Below are 19,902 nucleotides of genomic sequence, written 5' to 3'. Positions count from 1 at the left end.
TTGATGTCTTCACTATTATTCTACAATGTAAAAAATAGTAAAAATAAAGAAAAACCCTTGAATGAGTAGGTGTGTCCACATTTTTGACTGGTACTGTATGTAAATGAGATATCTCAGGATTTGAATACGTATGTAAATGAGATATTTATGTATCTCATTTTCATATATATATATATATATATATTTTTTTTTTCAAATCTAAATACATGCTTTCACTTTGTCATTATGGGGTATTGTGTGTAGATGGATGAGGCTGTTACACAACAAAATGTGGAATAAGTCAAGGGGTATGAATACTTTCTGAAGGCACATTATAAGCACATGATAGCATATTTCATGGGCATTAATTACTATTTCTTGCCAATTGAAAATATGGGTTTTTCATGCTAGCAGTCGTGCCTGCATGTTAATGTCACACAGTCACAACATAACTTGGTCAACTAGAACAATATAGATTTCAGGGATTCACAGCTTACATTTCTAAATGTATTTACTGTTAAATTAACCTTGCATTGTTATACATAGATGCCATTTTTGTAAATTTGACATTTATCTCAGGTGGGCTTAACCCTTTACACAGGTGGAATTGGCCTATATGGAGAGTGCTAAAGTTAAATGTTTCTTACAGAATAAATATTAAAATAATATGCATAACCATGGTAGCAATTGAAAGGGAACAGTTTCGAGGTTAAGATAAAATTATTAGACCAAAAGGTGAGGACACAACAGTTAACCTGACAAGATTGAATCCAAACATTATACTGTTGATTTTATGGGAGCTTTACATTTAATGTCCTTTTAGCCGCATTTGTTGATAATGACTCTTGATACATTCAGTAACACAATAAGAATATTCCTGGAAAATGTGGGATAGATGCAACATAAGACAAAACAATTACAAGGTTTTGAGTGAGAGGACTAACTGGTCTCTCCAAGTGGCCACACACCTCTCCAAAGCATGCACAGTTCGTAAGTAATTTCAATGCACTTTTATGACTCAAAGAAGAGTGTTCAACTATAAGGTGCTTTTTTTTGTAGCTCTCCTAGCGATGCCGTTGAGGAACTAGAGCAAGTACACTTGTAGTTGTTATGTTTGTAACACAACCCTGCATCCCCACCTTCACACAATGACTGTTGTTTACACAATCCAAAAACTGCTTAGGTGGGCATCATTTCTTCATCATCATCTGTTCTACTGCCAACATGATATAAGGTATAAAATACAATATTACAGTGTTAGGCTTTCACAATGCAATTCAGGGAAATTGATCATAATTTTGGTGTGCTTAGAAAAGATTCATGAGCGCATTCAGGTGCGTGTGCCGAGGCAAATTTTCTTCACAATAGACAAACATAGGCTCATTCTGTTCAGAAAAACCAAGTGTATGACACTATGTCATCTTGTAACTGAACATCAAACAAAGTGATAATACATGTTGACACTGCATATGACATAAGCTTTATGATATGGAAATGTGAAGTGCACATTTGGAGTCACGGGTGTTTGGCTTGCTTTTATGACATCAAAGCGGTATTTATTACAATCCTCAATGTCTCATCTTTGAAAATACATAGAGTCCTCTTAATTTACAGCATTTTCCTCACTCAGACAAAACATTTTCAAAAGTTGCCCAATTAGCGGGAGGGATGGGGGCAACTTCTTGTCACACGCGGTGCTCAAGTTCAGAACAGCTGTCAGTCAAAACCCATACAGAGCTGTAAAGCGGAGAACCTGAGCTCTACATCATGTATAGCATGTTACTGTACAGCCACTGTGTTCCAATGTAGGCGTTTATCAGTGCCCAAATCTGCCATTTTCAACCCGTATACGGGAACGAGGGTTAAAGGGTACAGTAGCACAAAAAGCACCCTCTATACAGAATGTACAGTAAATGGCAATAAATAAATATTATTCAATATGATCAATACTAACTTTGTATAATATTGTAGTCTACACAGTGTAGAAAACATTAAGGACACCTTCCTAATATTGAGTTGCACTCCCCCCTTTTCCGTCAGAACAGCCTCAATTCGTCAGGGCATGGACTCTACAAGGTGTTGAAAGCGTTCCACAGGGATTCTGGCCCATGTTGACTCCAATGCTTCCCACAGTTGTGCGAAGTTGGCTGGATGTCCTTTGGGTGGTGGACCATTCTTGATACACACGGGAAACTGTTGAGCGTGAAAAACCCAGCAGCGTTGCAGACACAAACTGGTGTGCCTGGCATCTTCTACCATACCCCGTTCAAAGGCACTTCAATCTTTTGCCTTGCCCATTTACCCTCTGAATGGCACACATACACAAAACGTGTCAATTGTCTCAAGGCTTAAAAATCCTTCTTTAAACCTGCTTCCTCCCCTTCATCTACACTGATTGAAGTGGATTTAACAAGTGACATCAAAGCTTTAACCTGAAATCACCTGGTCAGTCTATCTCATGGAAAGAGCAGGTGTTCATAATGTTTTGTACACTCAGTGTATATTTATACCCCAAACCATTGGTTTCCAAATATTTTATGAATAGGCTTTGCTATTCTGTCTTTTTTACTATAAATCACTGTTGTTCCAATTAACCCCAGTATGCTCCTATTAAGCCCGGTTTTCAATTAAACACATGGGGATAGTGTGATCAGATTCAAGTTGATTAAAACACACAAAAACTACAGTTATGCACATTTTGCTTCTAGCCATTGTGCCTTTACCAAGATTAGAAACAATTAGAAACATTTAGAAACCTCTAGTGGTTTGGAGTGGACAGGTAGTCGTTGATGCAGAGAGAGGAGAATAAGATCAGTCTTGAGGGATATCAGGGATAGAACATACAATTGATGGACAAAAATGCAAACAAATGAGGGACAAGAGGACGACTATTGGGCAACTTCTCATTGTCATATTGTTGTCCTTCATTCATCCAGGTGATTCAGTTTTTTGTCCACCACTTGTACCTTTGTAATACAACAATAGAGGGAGATTTGAAATGGTCTTCAGATAGGAAGACAAGTTTAAATAATTAACAAGAATAGCAGTACAGCAAATGTGAATCAGCGTTTAGATAATTCATTGAAAGTTGTGTGTTCCGGTTTTGTGCATGGCTTCTTATCTACAGAGGGCCAGTGTGGGTGCAGGTTTTTGTTCTAACCAAGCAATAACACACCAGATTCAACTAATCAACGTGGTTCTCTGTAGCTCAGCTGGGAGAGCACGGCGCTTGTAACGCCAAGGTAGTGGGTTCGATCCCCGGGACCACCCATACACAAAAATAAAAATGTATGCACGCTTTGGATAAAAGCGTCTACTAAATGGCATATTATTAATAAGGGTATTGATTAAAGTCCATGATTAGTTGAATCAGGTGTGTACTGGTTGGCAAAGAACAGAAGCCTAAATCCACATTGACCTCCGTGGATACGATTGGACACCCCCCTGTTATGAGTGCTACTTTCATGATGACTAGTAATGATCAGTTTATTTTAATAACTTCAGGGGTGATTCATATAATACAATTTTACATAAGACATGTGATTTTGTAAGTTTTGAACATTTGGAAATTCATACAAATGTATTATTTAAAGAGGTGGGCTTATAAAAGAACACCCATGGGCTTAAAGGGTACATTCGGTCCCCATTAAACCCAGTCCGGACTTCTCACATAATTTATCAAATAGTTTAGTCTTGTTTTTTTTTTAAAGTAAAGTCATAAAACTTCACATGAGAGATTCATCTTTGATTGTATATGTTAGAAATGTCTAAACTTAGATTTTGTTGGGCTTAATATGTACACTTACCCTAATTTTTAGATAACATTTTAAGGCAGCAAAATGTGAAGAAATGTGCAAGGGGTATGTAGGCTGTCACAACTCAGTTTATTAGGTACACCACCCCTACAGACAGTGCGTCATGTGGCCGTGGCTTGCTATATAAAGCAGGCAGACATCGAGGCATTCAGTTACTGTTCCATTGAATGTTAGAATGGGCAAAACAAGTGACCTAAGTGACTTTGAGCGTGGTATTCATTTGTATTTATTTATTTTACCTTTATTTAACTAGGCAGTTAAGAACTAATTCTTATTTACAATGACGGCCTACACCGGCCAAACCCGGACGACGCTGGGCCAATTGTGCGCTGCCCTATGGGACTCCCAATCACGGCCGGTTGTGATACAGCCTGGAATCGAACCAGGGAGTCTGTAGTGATGCCTCAAGCACTGAGATGCAGTGCCTTAGACTGCTGCGCCACTCGTGAGCTCATGAGTATGATCGTCAGTGACAGGTGCGCCGGTTCCAGTATCTCAGAAACGTCCGGCCTGGGCTTTTCACGCATGACAGTGTCTAGGGTTTACCGAGAATGGTGCGACAAACAAAAAACATCCAGTCAGAGGCAGTCCTGTGGGCGAAAACAGCTAGTTGATGAGAGGTCGAAGGAGAATGGCAAGAATCGTGCAATCTAACAGGCGGGCCACAAACAGGCAAATAACGGCACAGTACAACAGTGGTGTGTAGAACGGCATCTCGTCGGTTCTTGTCACGGATGGGCTATTGCAGCAGACGACCACATTGGGTTCCACGCCAATCAGCTAAAACAAGAAGAAGCGGCTCTAGTGGGCACGCCATCACCAACACTGGAGAATTGAGGAGTGAAAAAACATTGCCTGGTCCGACGGATCCCGGTTCCTGTTGCGTCAGGATTTGGCGTAAGCAGCATGAGTCCATGGCCCCATCCTGCCTGGTGTCAACGGTACAGGCTGGTGGTGGTAGTGTAATGGTGTGGGGAATGTTTTCCTGGCACACCTTAGGTCCCTTTATACCAATTGAGCAACATGTCCATGCTCCAAAGTATTCAGGCTGTTCTGGTGGCAAAGGGGGGTCCGACCCGGTACTAGATGAGTGTACCTAATAAACTGGCCACTGAGTCTATATCCTAACGATAGAAAGAGAGAGGGGAAGAGATATGGAGGAGAATATGGGTGAAGGAGAGAGAGAGACCAGACAAACCACTAAGAGCAGTAACTCTGCCACTGAAAGTAAATCAAATGCACTGCTGACAGCAGCTTACATGATGAGAGGAAGGAGGGAGGGAGGGAGGGAGGAAAGACACACAAATATCTGCTTTCCTAAAACAAATCGGCATGGGAGCGTGACGAAAGCACAGGCAGCTGAGACCAGAGGAGGTGAAATTAAGCTTTACTAATCATCTACATTTGTGAGAAATCACTCAATGCATCCTCGATCATCCCCCATACATCTTCTCTGTACCATGAGTAGAGAGACCTTAGGGGCGAGGGCACTGCCAATGGGGCTCCGGTGGCATCATTAGAGTGGCCTGTGTCTGTCAGACCCCCTGGCTAGAGGGGGTGCCCTGTCCTCTTAAGCCAGCCTATGCCCACCTCGCCCCCCTGTAACATGGATAAGCTCACAGCATCCAGGCTCTGACACAGACACATTATCCTAAAAGCAGCCACTCTAAACCCCAAAGGACCCCCCTCCTTTCCTTCCTCACTCATCTCTACCTCCGTGCGGAGCAGACAGAAATAGCTTCAGCAGTGTTTGGAGCTCGTCGCCAACGGTGACGCCTGGGACTGCAGGGCTCAATGAGCAGGTGTGAGCAGCACCGCCGTGGCAACATCGTTCAGTGACATCATCCGGCCGACAGACAGACACAGGCAGGCTGAGAGAATGGACTAAGCCCAACATGGGACACATGTACTAGGAAGTATAGGAACAGAGCAGTGGCCCGTGAACGGACCTCAGGCCTGTCCATCAGGGATAACTACCTATCTGGCCCCAGGCTTACAACTGATCCCAGTTCAGACCACAGATGGACCGTGCCCTGCCCTCTGCGAGGCCTGGGAGCCACAACATGAGTCATCCTCATCTCCCAAACCAAAAACAGAGTTTCATAATTGTACAGAGACACATAACTGTTCATTTTAATGTGGCACAGGATGGAACGAAGTGACTACCATCTTCCATTAGGTCAGCTTGGAACCACTTTTAATATGGGGAGAGATTGATGACCACTGGATGGGAATCCCACATCTGCGAAGCACCCGTTACAGCGCATGAAAGGATAGTATACACACACGCGCACACACGCAAAGAAGAACACTCACAGACACACTCACACTCACAAATCTCTTGCTAAGCACTTCGCCATTAACTCCTTCAATCACTATAACGTGCAGAGTTCAAACTGCATAATTAGGAAGACAAGGGTTTTCAGCCGTTCTCACATGGCATCCATGTTTCCAAAGGGAGAAGGGCCTCTATTAAAATACCAAGTGGCCCAATGCTACATTACAACATCAACACAAGTGGGCGATTACAACAAGAGGTGGTGGTTTCCTTGTGGCTAACCAAGTCTTCCCTCCCTCCCTTCCTTACAAGGAATCCTCCGGCCCTTAAGCCTAACTCATTCCCCTAAAAGGATGCTGCATTTTTCCCTCCTGAACTTTGAAAATAAAGTCTATCACCCCAAAAAACAGGGAAATCGAAAATGAGAGAGGGAAGAAACTGGTAGTTTTCACAGCTGCAGCATATTACCATCTGCCTGAGGAATGTCAGCTATTTCGGCTTTAATAGTTTCCCTAATATGACACAGAGAATTGTGTGTGTGTGTGTGTGTGTGTGTCTGTGTGGAGGGCCAGCGGAGTGATGTGATACAGGCATAGTGGCCTGAAAGGAAGGACCTTCTCCGCTATGGTCACCTGTGCAAATGAAACCCAAGAGGGCCGGGGGCCAGGGGCCAGGAGAAAGCCTTTGCACTCTCTATGTATTAACAGAAAAACACTAAGTGCTCTGGGCCCTTCAGGAGCCTGTGGTGCGAGACCAGAGTGGGGCTGTGTGTTTCTATCCCTGAGATAGCATTAGGGGGCCATATAAATAAACAGATGCCTCGAGACGCCTTAATGCGAGGAACAAGGTGACCCTGGAATTCTGGGTAACGTAACCCTTCACAAACAACCTTTGCCTTAGCAGCGCAGCGTGATCTCCCTGAGACAGTGACTGAACAATAACACCTGTTACTATGGACTGAGGTCTGTTATTTTACAGACTGGTGAGAAGAAACTGTTCTTACCTTTAGGTGGAAAGTAGGACTTGCTCTCGGCTTTGTGGGGCCAATCCACCACCAGGTGTCCATAGCGACGGAAGCTGTTGGTGATCTCATCTACAAAAAAAAGAAGAAAATAAAATATATATATATATATATAAATAATATATATATATATATATTATATATATATATATATATATATATATATATATATATATATATATATATATATATATATATATATATATATATATATATATATATATATGTTACCATGGTCATGGAGCAATTTGCCATGGAAACTATGATGCACAATTGCATGTCAAGCAGGCCACCAAAAAAAGTGTCTACTGTCTACCCTCACTGTATGCCATCAACAATATATTAGTATTTTTGCTTGTTCTCCAAATGCTGTCCAGTCTACTGCATTAAACACTAAACACGTCTTCACACTCCAGGCCAGACAGTTTCTGTTCTCACTAGGGTAATTGTACTGTGGAAACTCATTAATATTCCAAGAGGCCATGGGCACGCATTGTTCACAAACTCTGTGTTGTGTGTGTGTGTCTTGTGTGTGTGTGTGTACCAGTGTATATACTAATATGTGTCTAAATGTACAGTATATATACAGTGGGGGAAAAAAGTATTTAGTCAGCCACCAATTGTGCAAGTTCTCCCACTTAAAAAGATGAGAGAGGCCTGTAATTTTCATCATAGGTACACGTCAACTATGACAGACAAATTGAGAAGAAAAAAAATCCAGAAAATCACATTGTAGGATTTTTAATGAATTTAATTGCAAATTATGGTGGAAAATAAGTATTTGGTCAATAACAAAAGTTTCTCAATACTTTGTTATATACCCTTTGTTGGCAATGACACAGGTCAAACGTTTTCTGTAAGTCTTCACAAGGTTTTCACACACTGTTGCTGGTATTTTGGCCCATTCCTCCATGCAGATCTCCTCTAGAGCAGTGATGTTTTGGGGCTGTCGCTGGGCAACACGGACTTTCAACTCCCTCCAAAGATTTTCTATGGGGTTGAGATCTGGAGACTGGCTAGGCTACTCCAGGACCTTGAAATGCTTCCTACGAAGCCACTCCTTCGTTGCCCGGGCGGTGTGTTTGGGATCATTGTCATGCTGAAAGACCCAGCCACGTTTCATCTTCAATGCCCTTGCTGATGGAAGGAGGTTTTCACTCAAAATCTCATGATACATGGCCCCGTTAATTCTTTCCTTTACACGGATCAGTCGTCCTGGTCCCTTTGCAGAAAAACAGCCCCAAAGCATGTTGTTTCCACCCCCATGCTTCACAGTAGGTATGGTGTTATTTGGATGCAACTCAGCATTCTTTGTCCTCCAAACACGACAAGTTGAGTTTTTACCAAAAAGTTATATTTTGGTTTCATCTGACCATATGACATTCTCCCAATCCTCTTCTGGATCATCCAAATGCACTCTAGCAAACTCCAGACGGGCCTGGACATGTACTGGCTTAAGCAGGGGGACACGTCTGGCACTGCAGGATTTGAGTCCCTGGCGGCGTAGTGTGTTACTGATGGTAGGCTTTGTTACTTTGGTCCCAGCTCTCTGCAGGTCATTCACTAGGTCCCCCCGTGTGGTTCTGGGATTTTTGCTCACCGTTCTTGTGATCATTTTGACCCCACGGGTGAGATCTTGTGTGGAGCCCCAGATCGAGGGAGATTATCAGTGGTCTTGTATGTCTTCCATTTCCTAATAATTGCTCTCACAGTTGATTTCTTCAAACCAAGCTGCTTACCTATTGCAGATTCAGTCTTCCCAGCCTGGTGCAGGTCTACAATTTTGTTTCTGGTGTCCTTTGACAGCTCTTTGGACTTGGCCATAGTGGAGTTTGGAGTGTGACAGTTTGAGGTTGTGGACAGGTGTCTTTTATACTGATAACAAGTTCAAACAGGTGCCATTAATACAGGTAACGACTGGAGGACAGAGGAGCCTCTTAAAGAAGAAGTTACAGGTCTGTGAGAGCCAGAAATCTTGCTTGTTTGTAGGTGACCAAATACTTATTTTCCACCATAATTTGCAAATAAATTCATTAAAAATCCTACAATGTGATTCTCTGGAAAAAAAATCTCATTTTGTCTGTCATAGTTGACGTGTACCTATGATGAAAATTACAGGCCTCTCTCATCTTTTTAAGTGGAAGAACTTGCACAATTGGTGGCTGACTAAATACTTTTCCCCCCCACTGTATATGTGTGTGTGTGTGTGTGTGTGTATGTATGTATACTAGTGTGTGTGTGTGTGTGTGTGTGTGTGTGTGTTTTGTGCAAGTTTTGTGTTCTATGTGTGTTTGCTTGCGTCTGTGAGTGCGTGCGTCTCATGAAAGCCACATTGAGCAGTGTCACCATTCCAGATTCCCATAGTCTTACTATGCCCTCTTCACACTTTGTGGGATAACACACTATCACATCTGCTGCCAGACTGATTGCCAGCTCACTGCCACAAACCCACAAAGCATAACCAGTCAGTTCACAGTCCCAGAGAACCAGCTTCATGACAGATAGAGGCATCATACAGACACAGAACCAGCCGTTTAGCCCACTATATACCCACATCTGGCTTGTACTATCCTAGCTAATGCAAACCCACTAAACTTACTAATCTGATTAATGTGCCATGCAGCTGATGGACATTCTATGAGGATATATAGTGATTGTATAGTAAGGTGGTAGCCTGGTCCAAGATCTGTTTGTGCGGTCTTGCCAACTTCCATGGTCATTGCCATGCCAAACACTCACAATAGGGGCTGGCAAGACAACCCAAACAGATCTGGGACACAGGCTAGTTCCACTACCATCCGTCCGTACCTTCATCTATGTCAGGGGGCAGACCTCCGACAAACACCTTCCTGGAGTAGCGCTCCATCCTCTCTCCATTTTGACAGCGTGTGGGCGAGTTCAACCCCGGGGTCAGAGAGGGGTCACCGTGCCCGTCGTCCAGGAAACCGTCCTCAAAGGGAAAGAGTGAAGAGCGACCTGGAAAAAGAGAGAGAGAGAGGACAAGCAAGAGTAACAGGCAGAAGAAAGAGGGAAAATAGAAGGGCACAGAACATAAGAGAAGACAGGGAAGATATGAAAGAAAGAGAGAGAAACATGGTGTTATTAAAACTGGTAACAATAGCAGTCTCCTTAGAGAGGAAGCTCAAATCACCATCATGCTGCTTCATGAGCTCCCATTCTTCAAACATTGTGGGCCTGCCTGCCTGCCCTCCTCCACCCTCGAACCCATTCAGTTCAGTCCAATCACAAACCAATACAGGTCCTTCATAGCCTTCCTACACCAGATAGACCCTTGTTCCTGCGGGCCATAGGAACAAGGGGTGGAGGGTGGAGGAGGGATGGAGGGGAAGGTAGCAGACCATTTGCCACAGCAGTAGATTACCTCTTACAGGTGAAAGCACATAGAGGACTGTGTACTGACCATATAGATCGTATTACATTACTATTTTTTTCTGTTCTAATTCCTAATTCTATGGTACTGACTGAATGGTGTTGCATGTATCTAAGATCTGGAGGTAGGCCATGTCAGAAGCCTCTGATAGGCATAGGCTACTTTAAATATAGTTTTATTTACTATGCTAACAGGTACAAGGCTATAGAAAGAGACTATGTAACTGCACAATAGTGGTATGGGGAGATAGAGGAGGACTCCCCTTTATCGCTGAGTCATAAGCTCTGTCTACATGTGGACGAATGTACTGCCAACTTAAAAGTCCTCCAATTCTTAGATACAAAAAATACAAGCATTGCAACAACGTTGCATATGTTACCAGGGTTCCTCACTGAGTAAAGGTATTAATTAGTTGAACACTCCAAATCAGAGAAGAGCATGTCCGCAGCACCCATCTTAGCCATTCAGGACATAAATAGTTTGAGTCAGTGTACTTTCTCAAATGTTTTTATGACTAGACCTAAACATTTTGGCACAGCTCCAAATGGACTTGCTCTGGATCTGTCCATAATATATGGAGGGTCTATACTTGTGAATTCATTAATAATCCACAAGCAGTAGCCAATACAGTTGCATATAGCGATATACAGGAGTAGCACAATGACTCAGAATATTAAAGAGAAAATAAAGTTGCATTAAGCAAAATGAAAAAGGTTAAAGATACAAAATGATCCGCCTCTCCTCGACTTAACTAAATGCAATGACGTCAAAACAAAAAAAGGTGTATAAATTAATATGATTTCATCCAATCACGGCACAGATGAAGGCAGATTATGTGACATCACATTAGAACCCAGTTGCTCTGGAGAGACAACCGTACGGAGAGAGCCAAGCAATTGTGCTCGTGCCTCCCGTTCATTTTGGCAAGCAGAAACAGAGTAGAACTCCACACGTTACCTCTTCTGCGGCCATAGCTCCTGGCTGCTTGTGAACAGTGGAAGAGAGAGGGAGAGAGAGACAGAGGGGTATGGAAAGGAGAGAGACAGAGATATGGGTTTCATGGGAAGACAACCAGGCAGAACATCACCAAGGCAACAGTGACACCACAGACGCAGACAGCCACACCTAATCATCAGCGATGGTGGGAGACAAGGAGTCATTATGGGTTGGCTGGCAGTATCCCACAAGAAACCTGCTGCACCTACCCTAGCCGGGCTAGACTAGACTAGAGGAGGATGGGCGAGGTTATAATAGGCCTAACTGCTCTGAAATAGTCACTTGCAATAACAAGACCCTATAACCCAGGATATAATCTCAGGCAATAAACACGGACTACTACCTAGCTCACGTTTTACTCGAATTTCTTCCCAGCGTGAATATTCATGAATGTGGCCGATAAAGCGACACGCGGAGACATTAGACAGGTGTCGTTAGTCATTACCATTAACTAGTGAAACATTAGTCTTTATCTAGTGGGAAATTTCCACTCACAGCTGTCCTGGATGGAGCCACGGAGGTGACAGCCTGAGTCTCAGGGTCCAGACAGGAAAAGAGAGAGAGGAGGACTGCCCTACTATGTGGGATCGTAATCTAGTGAACAGGCCCAAGGTACAGCAGGCAGCAATAAGACGCTGTGCCCTTTCTTTCCCTTTCATTAGATACATGTGAGCTCTCACAATTAACCTTTGGAGTATTAGCTAGAGTTTAGGAAATACAGTAGCAAAGGACTAACACGAAAGACCAAAACAAATGTATTGTTTGGTATGTGTTTTCACATGTGAAATTTCGTAACCTTCTTTAAATGCACCTAACACGCTTAAAAGAAATCCCGCTATGCCCTCAGATGAACCATCAAACAGGCAAAGAGTCAATACCGGACTAAGATTGAATCGTACTACACCGGCTCTGACACTCGTCGGATGTGGCAGGGCTTGAAAACTATTACAGACTACAAAAGGAAGCACAGCCGTGAGCTGCCCAGTGACACAAGCCTACCAGACGAGCTAAATCACTTCTATGCTTGCTTTGAGGCAAGCAACACTGAAGCATGCATGAGAGCATCAGCTGTTCCGGACGACTGTGTGATCACGCTCGACTTTTAAGCAGATCAACATTCACAAGGCCGCAGGGCCAGACGGATTACCAGGACGCGTACTCCGAGCATGTGCTGACCAACTGGCTAGTGCCTTCTGACTGAGTCTGTAATACCAAAATGTTTCAAGCAGACCACCATAGTCCCTGTGCCCAAGGACACTAAGATAACCTGCCTAAATGACTACCGACCCGTAGCACTCATGTCTGTAGCCATGAAGTGCTTTGAAAGGCTGGTCATGGCTCACATCAACACCATTATCCCAGAAACCCTAGACCCACTCCAATTTGCATACCACCCCAACAGATCCACAGATGATGCAATCTCTATTGCACTCCACACTGTCCTTTCCCACCTGGACAAGAGGAACACCTACGTGAGAATGCTGTTCATTGACTACAGCTCAGCGTTCAACACCATAGTGCCCCCAAAGCTCATCACTAAGCTAAGGATCCTGGGACTAAACACCTCCCTCTGCAACTGGATCCTGGACTTCCTGACGGGCCGCCCCCAGGTGGTAAGGGTAGGTAACAACACATCTGCCACGCTGATCCTCAACACGGGGGCCCCTCAGGGGTGCGTGCTCAGTCCCCTCCTGTACTCCCTGTTCACCCATGACTGCATGGCCAGGCACGACTCCAACACCATCATTAAGTTTGCTGACGACACAACAGTGGTAGGCCTGATCACCGACAACGATGAGACAGCCTATAGGGAGGAGGTCCAAGACCTGGCCTTGTGGTGCCAGGATAACAACCTCTCCCTCAACGTGATCAAGACAAAGGAGATGATTGTGGACTACAGGAAAAAAAAGAGGACTGAGCACACCCCCATTCTCATCGACAGGGCTGTAGTGGAACAGGTTGAGAGATTCAAGTTCTTTGGTGTCCACATCACCAACGAACTATCATGGTCCAAACACACCAAGACAGTCGTGAAGAGGGCATGACAAAGCCTATTCCCCCTCAGGAGACTGAAAAGATTTGGCATGGGTCCTCAGATCCTCAAAAAGTGCTACAGCTGCACCATCAAGAGCATCCTGACTGGTTGCATCACCACCTGGTATGGCAACTGCTCGGCCTACGACCGCAAGGCACTACAGAGGGTAGTGTGTACGGCCCAGTACATCACTGGGGCCAAGCTTCGTGCCATCCAGGCGGTGTCAGAGGAAGGCCCTCAAAATTGTCAAAGACTCCAGCCACCCTAGTCATAGACTGTTCTCTCTGCTACCGCATGGCAAGCGGTACCGGAGCGCCAAGTCTAGGTCCAAAAGGCTTCTCAACAGCTTCTACCTAAGACTTATCAGCTTATCATTGGACTATTTGCACTGCCCCCCCACCCCCACCCCCCTCTTTTATGCTGCTGCTACTCTGTCTATTATTTATGCATAGTCACATTAACTCTACCCACATGTACATATTACCTCAATTACCTCGACTAGCCAATGCCCCCGCACATTGACTCTGCACCGGTACCCCCCTGTATATAGCCTCCCTACTGTTATTTTATTTTACTGCTGCTCTTTAGTTATTTGCTTTAATTTTTTGTACTTAACACTAAACAAATTTACAAAAAATGTATTGTTGGTTAAGGGCTTGAAAGTAAGCGTTTCACTGTAATGTCTACACCTGTTGTATTCGGCGCATGTGGCAAATACAATTTGATTTGATTTGATTAGGAGCCTTGTGCCTGAGAAAAAGGCCAACAGAAGGCCAACAGGAGGCAAACAAGGCAGAAAGAGGCATTATAGTCTGTAACATTAATGCCAGTAGACAGTGTGTGTGTGTGTGTGTGTGTGTGTGTGTGTGTGTGGCGGGGGGGTAATACATGCCTAAACAGACCTTCTCACAGTCAAGTGTCACAGAGAACAAAGTCTTCTCCTAAAAACCAATATGGGGGCGTCCATTGTGCCAGTGCCATTGTGTGACCACCCCCCGACCCCCTTCCCTTCCCTTGCGCTTGACAGAGACATTGTATCCAGACCTCTTCTCTCACTGGGTTTTCATTAAAACTCTCAGTCTCTTCTCACCACAGAGCAGAGTTGTTCAGACCAATGTTCTCCGCATTACTCTTCCACTGTCTGGGACTTAGGAGAGACAAAGGCGCCTAGCAACAAGGGGAAGAAGGTGGAAGGGTGGAACCCACTGATCTAGTGTAGACTAGTAAGTGGTGTTGGGAAACTGTGTCTGTGTCAGTCACCCTGGTGAGGGAGAATAAGACGAGGAGGAGGATGAGGGGGAGGGAATAGTAGGAGTCCAAAATGTGAGTGTCAGAGAGGAGACTTTGAAGGGAGGACGGGGAAGATCTCCTGGGGGGGAGCGGTACCGGAAAACGCCTACTAGCTCCTTGAACTATTCACAGACCTGCCCTTCTTCATCCATACATCCATGTTGGGTGTCTTACAGCTCATCCTTCATCTAAGCCACAAAAGCGGTGGGTAGAGAGAGAATGGGTCTCCAAAAGATTTCTATATAGTCTAGACAAAACAATGGAGAGAAATGGAGAGTAGACTAACGTTAACCCGCTTTCCTCACATCCAAAGCCTTGCTGTCCAAAGACATGGCAGACTACAGCAGCGATTGCCAATTCTGACAGATGCCAGAGCTCCATGCAGATCTGAGATTAAGTGAAACCCTCCAGAACCGCAGTTTAACATCGATTTGAAATGTGTTTTCCAAAGGACTGATGATGAAAAGAACAAGTTGAAGAGAAAACAGACGGCACAAGCTGTGACAGCAGTAAAATTAGTTATTTTAAGCCTTGTTGGATATCTTCTTCCTTTCCATTCATCCTCTTCTCCGCTCTTTTCTTACCACATCCCCGCTGGCATCCCCAACCAGGCAAGTTAGGAGAACCAGGATTGTGTTCATAAGGCCACACAACCGAAAATGTTTTGTAATGGAAAACAAAATGAGCATTTAGTTTTTGCCTTAGTGCTACACCTGATTCAAATCACACTGGGTTAGAGGTAGTCCCTCTCTGTTTCAGTCTGTCTTCTCTCATTTGGTGCCTAATGAACATAACCCAGGGCTGGTGCCTAATGAACATAACCCAGGGCTCGACTAACACTCCCAGATGTCTTGAGCTGAGCTCCACCAGTCACCATGGACACCCCGATCCTCTCTCCTCTCAATGAAGTTGACAAGGCTGAAAGAGCCTTTTGCCAACTCACTGTCTGTAAAAAAAAATTGACTGGACAGAGGGAGAAAAATAGATTTTCTGACATTTCTGAAATATAAGGATTTTAGTTCGCTCTTGGAGACTGAAAAATGAAAAACCCTTGCTGCCGGCCTCACCTCGAGCCTGTGTGGACCCAACCCTGTGACCTCTTCCACATGGTACGACACGGACAGGGCGTACCATGTGGGCTGTTTGCAATCTGCTAGGGGGAACGGGGGTGGGGGTCTAGGCTTACAGGTCGGCTATTTTTACAGACGGTATTGACAGTGGTTCCTCCCTGCTCTGCACTGAGAGAGAGGTCCATGCTGGGTTTATGGTGTCAGGGGGTAACACTTGGCAAGGGGTGCGAGGTGGGATTATCGTGGGTGGGCATCTGTGCCCTGCTGGGTATGGGCTTGGGCCCTGTGGTGATCCCCGCCCCAACCCTAGCAGCTAGGGCATATCCTGAGGCATCCTGCATAGGTGCGTCATGACGACACTACTTCTGAATAGGTTTCTATTGTTAGTTTCCATACAACAGAGAAGCAACACAATGGCACCACTTTAAGTTGTCACAATTAAAGCAAAAGTACACACATCCATAATAACATACAGAGGGATTTGCAAAGGGAAATGTATTGTATGTTTCGAAATGCTACTCACTGTTCAATGGCATGATGTGATCTGCTCCGGGGTGGTGAAAGTTCAGACCCATGCGTCCTGTAGACAAACAACAGATTACAGGTTATAACTTGCGTATGTCGGCCTACATAACAGTGTCTCATACAGAACACAAACACTCATCACGTTCTATACCAACACAAAATATGGAAACGCTAACATGAAACATATAACTTATGTGAATGTTCTGAGGGGACAACATGTTGCATACAATGTTACATGTTAAGTACATGTTATACTGTCGACGTAACCTGGTAAAAAGACACCCACAGAAAATAAGCTAGTATCATTGAGAAACCAAACCAGGGCAAACGTGTGTGATAAACAGCAAAAAGATTTAGGCTAGGCTATGGAAAACAGTCATTCAATTATCTCGCTCTCCTGTGTCGTATCTCACACACACAAACAATGAACACTCCAATGCAAAGAATGTGACAGAGTATGCATTCTGCTCTGGTGACAAGAGTGTGGTGTGGACATGCCCAGACATCCTCCACACCAACCAGTGAAAGGACTTCCTGGTACAGACTGTAGTACATCTCCCTCCTTCTGTCTCTCTCTTTCATACACACGAATTCACACGGCCAAGCTCATCTCAAGCAGCAAATAGGAAAGGACTGAAGGAAACATAAAACATGTCATTCTCGATATTCTGCAGATTATTGTGGGTGTGTGTGGTACCCTGACTGTCAAATAAGTAGCCTAGGCTAGATCCTCAAATTGATCACTGACGTACCCTAGGTGCGTCATGATGACACTACTTCTGAATATGTTTCCATTGTTAATTTCCATGACACAGAGAAGCAACAAAATAGCACCTGTCAAGGCCACAATACAAGCACACATAGTGTAGGCTGTTTCATAGCGAACCGTTGAGTTAGGATTCACTGTAGCCAAAGACAAATTACCATCCATTTTTAAGTGACACTTTAAATTCCCCAGTCCTTCCTTTCAACAACACTAAATAACTGGCTGGTTTGCAAACACAAGAGCAGCAAAATGCTGCCATGGACAAATGAGAAACGGGGTTCAGGAGTTCATATAATGAACAAAATGGTCCAGCAAGTCAACCTTGCCTCTAAATGGCAGATATTTCTACATCCATTACCCAACAGAAAACGTGCAACTAACGTGTTGGCTCCAACAGGGCAACATGTTTCAACACAGTGCTAAACATCTGCACTTAGTCTATACAGTATGTCTACAAAGCAAGGGTAATGGCAGGGGCAGACATCTTGGTTCACTGTGTGTATGTCTATATATAGAGAGAAACCTGTGAGAGACTGGGCAGCTGTGTTGTACGCTGGAACGGCGCAAACAAGATGTCAAAAAGTTTCAAAACTAAGCCGCAGCAGACAGATAAAAGCATTACAACAGTTTAGACCAGGGTCGTATACATTAGGGCAGAAAGTAGCAAATTGTTTAGCAACGGAAAGCGTAAATTAGTGTTTCTTATTGGACAAGTTGAGGTATAGTCCCTTTCGGTTTCAGTCTGTATTCTTCCGTTTGGTGATTAATTAATACAACCCAGTCCTCCTCCTAGGCTGGAAACCGCAGTGAAACTAGTAGTGAGATGTGGGTGAAAACAAGAGAGGGGGAGGAGCCAGTGCAGCCACCCCGTCCAACAGATCAACAGATGAGAGCAGATGTGGATTTCCTCTCAGTTCTCAACAAGTCATAATCCGGCATGAGAACAGAGGGGCTTATATGGCAATCCTTTGCATAGTCAATCCTGTGAACGAGCGAGTGCGTGCACGCACGCACACACCCACCGAGTCGATTTTCACCCTATTTCTAACTGAATGAGAGCATGGTTTGGCTATCTTGAGTGAAGAAAACGTAATGTGTGTGCCAGCATCACTGTATTGTGACGCCTGAGTGAGCATGTTGTCAAAAAGGATGTCAAAATAATATTCTATAGATATAGCCCCATTCTTTCTCAGAAACTGTAAACCATGTCAGATGGAAGATAGCAACTTGGTATGATAACATCCCTGACTCACACTCTAGAATAAAATGTGTGGTTTTCTTTTGTTTGAGACAGTCATAGACATGAGCCACACTCAATAGGAACCACAATGTGATGTGTCTTCAGGTACTAAATTATGGATTTGCAAACCTTTTTACAATGTACAGTACAATTGACAAATGTACAATTGACACAGCATTACTGGAGTGTTAGGTCACAGCCAACCCTGAATATATCCAGCCCCCTAGCTCTAGCTGCACTGGGACGAGAGCGATGTGATGCCTCCATTTTGCCTCTTAAATAGCTGGGCTCCATGGTAGTCCTACCTAAACCAGGGTTGTATTCATTAGGGCACACCGTAGCAAAACGTTTTGCAACGGAAAAAGAAAATGACCGTTTCTTATTGGACACGTTCAGGTGCTCTGTCCCCATTTCAGTCTGTATTCTTCCATTTAGTGCTAATAAATACCACCCAGGCATTGTAGTGGTGACAAAGTGGACAGTTGCTCCCGAAAGCCCTAAAATAGCTCTGGGCCTGTGCCATCTGCTTCCCCAGTTCAGTGGCATGGCCTCAGGGCGCTGGGCTGGTGACATTTCCTCACCGAGGGCTTGGGCAGGGGGGTTTGTGATCAGTCAGTAGGCAGGGGGGGGGTTTCTGGAAATGCATGTCATCCACTTCCTTCAGAACAAAGACAGTAAGTCCCCAGTCCCGGTACCTCTGATGAAGTGCAGACTGAACAATGACCTTATTGGGTTACAACTACATAACATAGGGCTGAGGGTCCTGGTGCACATTTAGTTTTTTGCCTTGGCACTACACAGCTAATTCAAATGATCAACTCATCATCAAGCTTTGATGATTTGAATCAGGTGTAGCACTAAGGTAAAAACTAAAATGTGCACCCCTTTTTATTTTTATTTTTTATTTCACCTTTATTTAACCAGGTAAGCCAGTTGAGAACAGGTTCTCATTTACAACTGCGACCTGGCCAAGATAAAGCAAAGTAGTGCAATAAAAACAACACAGAGTTACATATGGGGTAAAAAAAAAAACATAAAGTCAGAAATACAACAGAAAATATATATACAGTGTGTGCAAATGTAGCAAGTTATGGAGGTAAGGCAATAAATAGGCTATAGTGCAGAATAATTACAATAGTACCCTTTGGGTCCCCAGGACCAGGATTAAGAAACACTGGGTTAGAGCACTAGACTGGCTAGAGAAATACAGGACAGCTGCTGTACACTACTGGGGAACTGGACAGAGTAATAGACTAGTGTCTTCATTTCTCCAAACCACCTCTAATGTTTATGCAGAAACTCCCCAAGACTAGCCCTTAGGAATGGCTAGGTGTGTTTGGTTTAGCTTAAATTGACTGGTTTTCATTGGGCTGCATTTAGAGAAGCATTGTACAGCAAATTATGATCCTAAAAGGTTAACCTTTCTCTAGATTCCATGAGGTGCTCATCAGCGATTGCTTCACACCTGGAGTTCTCTCCAACTCTGCCATAGCCAC

The 19,902-nt window shown here is 44.1% G+C and overlaps 1 protein-coding gene across 5 annotated transcripts in view; it reads right to left on the bottom strand.

The window, feature by feature from the left end:
* cpeb3 (cytoplasmic polyadenylation element binding protein 3) overlaps positions 1-19,902 on the bottom strand; it is a 75,709-nt gene that overhangs the window by 20,688 nt on the left and 35,119 nt on the right. For 3 of the 5 annotated variants that reach the window (XM_045221318.1, XM_041879794.2, XM_045221321.1), the window contains exons 4-7: positions 16,399-16,455; positions 11,442-11,465; positions 9,902-10,069; positions 7,076-7,165 (exon numbers count right to left, since the gene is read on the bottom strand). In XM_045221318.1, coding sequence (XP_045077253.1) covers positions 7,076-7,165; positions 9,902-10,069; positions 11,442-11,465; positions 16,399-16,455 — 339 coding nt within the window. The remainder of the gene's footprint in view (positions 1-7,075; positions 7,166-9,901; positions 10,070-11,441; positions 11,466-16,398; positions 16,456-19,902) is intronic. The other 2 variants (XM_045221327.1, XM_045221343.1) reach the window with 1 other exon arrangement.

This window comes from Coregonus clupeaformis, chromosome 1 (assembly GCF_020615455.1).
Source record: "Coregonus clupeaformis isolate EN_2021a chromosome 1, ASM2061545v1, whole genome shotgun sequence".
Lineage (NCBI taxonomy): Eukaryota > Metazoa > Chordata > Actinopteri > Salmoniformes > Salmonidae > Coregonus > Coregonus clupeaformis.
The sequence above is the reverse complement of the archived record's forward strand: the minus strand, read 5'-3'. Positions and strand labels throughout refer to the sequence as shown.